The sequence below is a fragment of the Aureococcus anophagefferens genome, assembly GCF_000186865.1.
Source record: "Aureococcus anophagefferens unplaced genomic scaffold AURANscaffold_137, whole genome shotgun sequence".
NCBI classification, from domain to species: Eukaryota; class Pelagophyceae; order Pelagomonadales; family Pelagomonadaceae; genus Aureococcus; species Aureococcus anophagefferens.
Genome location: NW_008705685.1, coordinates 7,781 through 9,737, shown reverse-complemented (window position 1 = coordinate 9,737; position 1,957 = coordinate 7,781). Strand labels below are relative to the sequence as shown.

At 74.8% G+C, this 1,957-nt stretch overlaps 1 protein-coding gene across 1 annotated transcript in view; it reads right to left on the bottom strand.

The window, feature by feature from the left end:
• The window catches only part of AURANDRAFT_68425 (hypothetical protein), a gene marked incomplete at both ends in the record, with an annotated part of 14,479 nt that overhangs the window by 4,742 nt on the left and 7,780 nt on the right, over positions 1-1,957 (bottom strand). Inside the window, 2 exons of the mRNA XM_009044111.1 lie at positions 44-1,074; positions 1,368-1,898. Of these exons, the coding sequence (XP_009042359.1) occupies positions 44-1,074; positions 1,368-1,898 (1,562 nt within the window). The remainder of the gene's footprint in view (positions 1-43; positions 1,075-1,367; positions 1,899-1,957) is intronic.

Sequence of the window (1,957 nt, the reverse complement as noted above, 5' to 3'; positions counted from 1 at the left end):
CCGCTTCGGCCGCGCGACGCTCGTCGAGTAAGGCTAGGAGGACGCGCGCTTCTTGCGCTTCGCCGGCGGCTCGTCGACGAGGTAGACGCGCTCGCCCGTGCTCTTGCGGACGCGCGCCGTGCGCTTGGCGATGGTCTTGTCCGTCGCGGGCGGCGCCGCGGGCCGCGCTTTGGCCGTGCGCTGCGTGAGCCACGCGAAGGCGACGCGCGTGTCCTGGTCGCTCTTCCCCAGGTGGCCGTCGTCGGGCGGCACGACGGGGAAGTAGTGGTGCGCGAAGACCTTCTTCTGCTCGTCGGTCAGGTTTCCGTCGCGGATGGCCTCGATGAGCGCGTGGCTCGCCGGCGCGACGACGTTGAGGCCCCAGGCGACGGAGCCGCCGCGGACGTTGCGGACGACGTGCGGGCAGCCCGGCGGGATGAAGACCGCGTCGCCCGCCTCGGCGTCGATGGTCCACCGGTCCCCGCCGAGGTCGGCCTCGACGTCCCGGTCCTCGACGTAGCCGTCCGCGAGCGTCGCGAGGTTCGCGTCGGACGGCGCCCAGACCGAGATCCGCTTCCGCCCGTGGAGGAGCATGTACAGCACGCCCGACGCGAGGTAGTCCACGTGGGGCCGCAGGTCCCCGCCGGGCCCCGGCTGGAGCACGAGGAACTGGGCGTCGTCGTCGTAGGCGTCGTAGACGTCGCGCGCGAACTTCGGCAGGCCCGCGAGGCACGGGAGCTTGTCGGGCGGCGCGCCCCGCGGCGACGAGCCGCCCGACGGCGGCTCGGGCCGCGGGCCGGCCCGGGCGGACCGGCCGCCGTGGGCCGCGTCCTCGAGCAGCGCGTGGAGCTCGGCGTCCACCGCGGGCGTCGCCGGCGTGAACGCGTGCTTCTCGTCGTCGAGGCACTCGGCCCACGTCGTCGTGCCCCGCGAGAACGACTCGAGCTCGACGTCGCCGCGGCCGCCGGCGACGACGCGCTTCACGAAGGCCAGGGGGCCCTCGGCGAAGAACTGGACCAGCGCGCTCGACGGCGCCAGCGCGCCCTTGACGCACGACGGCGCGACGGCGCGCGCGGCGCCCGTCTCGTTGAGCGCCTGGGCGGGAAAAGAGAGATTCAACGTCGCTTCAACGTGGGTGTTCCGCGCGCGCGCGTTCCGTGAAAAAGCATCCACGCTTCGAGGCCATTCCAAGAGATGATCGCTCGTCCAAAAGTCAGCCGAAACGAGTGGAAACGGCCGAGATAGGAGCCTTTGAAGTTGGGAATGTCGCGCTCTTTTCCTGCCCCGTTGAGCGCCGCGACGAGATGCAGCGCCCAGCCCGCGGCGCGCGCGCGGGGCACCTCGGCGCCCCGGTGTGCGGCGGCCGGCGCCGCCTCCTCCGCGGCCACCGGCGCCCGGTCGACGGCCATGTCGTCGTAGCGGCTCGACGCGAGCGCGGAGGGGTCCGCGACGGCGCGCTCGACGGCGGCGATGGCCGCGGAGAACGCGGCCTCGCGCGCGGCGCCGCCGGGGATGGACGCGAGGACGCCCAGGAACTCCGCCGCGAGCTCGAGCCGCGCCGTCGCGTGCGGCGCGGAGGCCGCGCGCCGCGGCGCCGCGGCCGCGCGCGGCGCGGCGGCCGCCGCGACGTCGTCGACGCACCGCGCGAGGCAGGCGCGCACGGCGTCGCGGTCCTTGCCGGCGGTGACGACGGCCGTCGGCGCCGCGGGCTCCGGCGTCGACACGCGCGACGCCGCCGCCGCGCAGGCCGCCGCGGGGGGTTTCGGCTCCGCGGGCGGCGCCGGCGGTTTCAGGGCGACCATGGTCATCGTCAGCGGGTTGTTCGGCGCCTGCGTCATGGTCATCGTCAGCGGGTTGTTCGGCGCCTGCGTCATCTTGAAGGTCGCCGGCAGCGAGGTCGCCGGCAGCGCCTGCGCCATCTGCGCCATCGTCGCGTGTCGCTAAGCCCGCGCCTCGCTAAGGGTTGAGTATGTGCGGC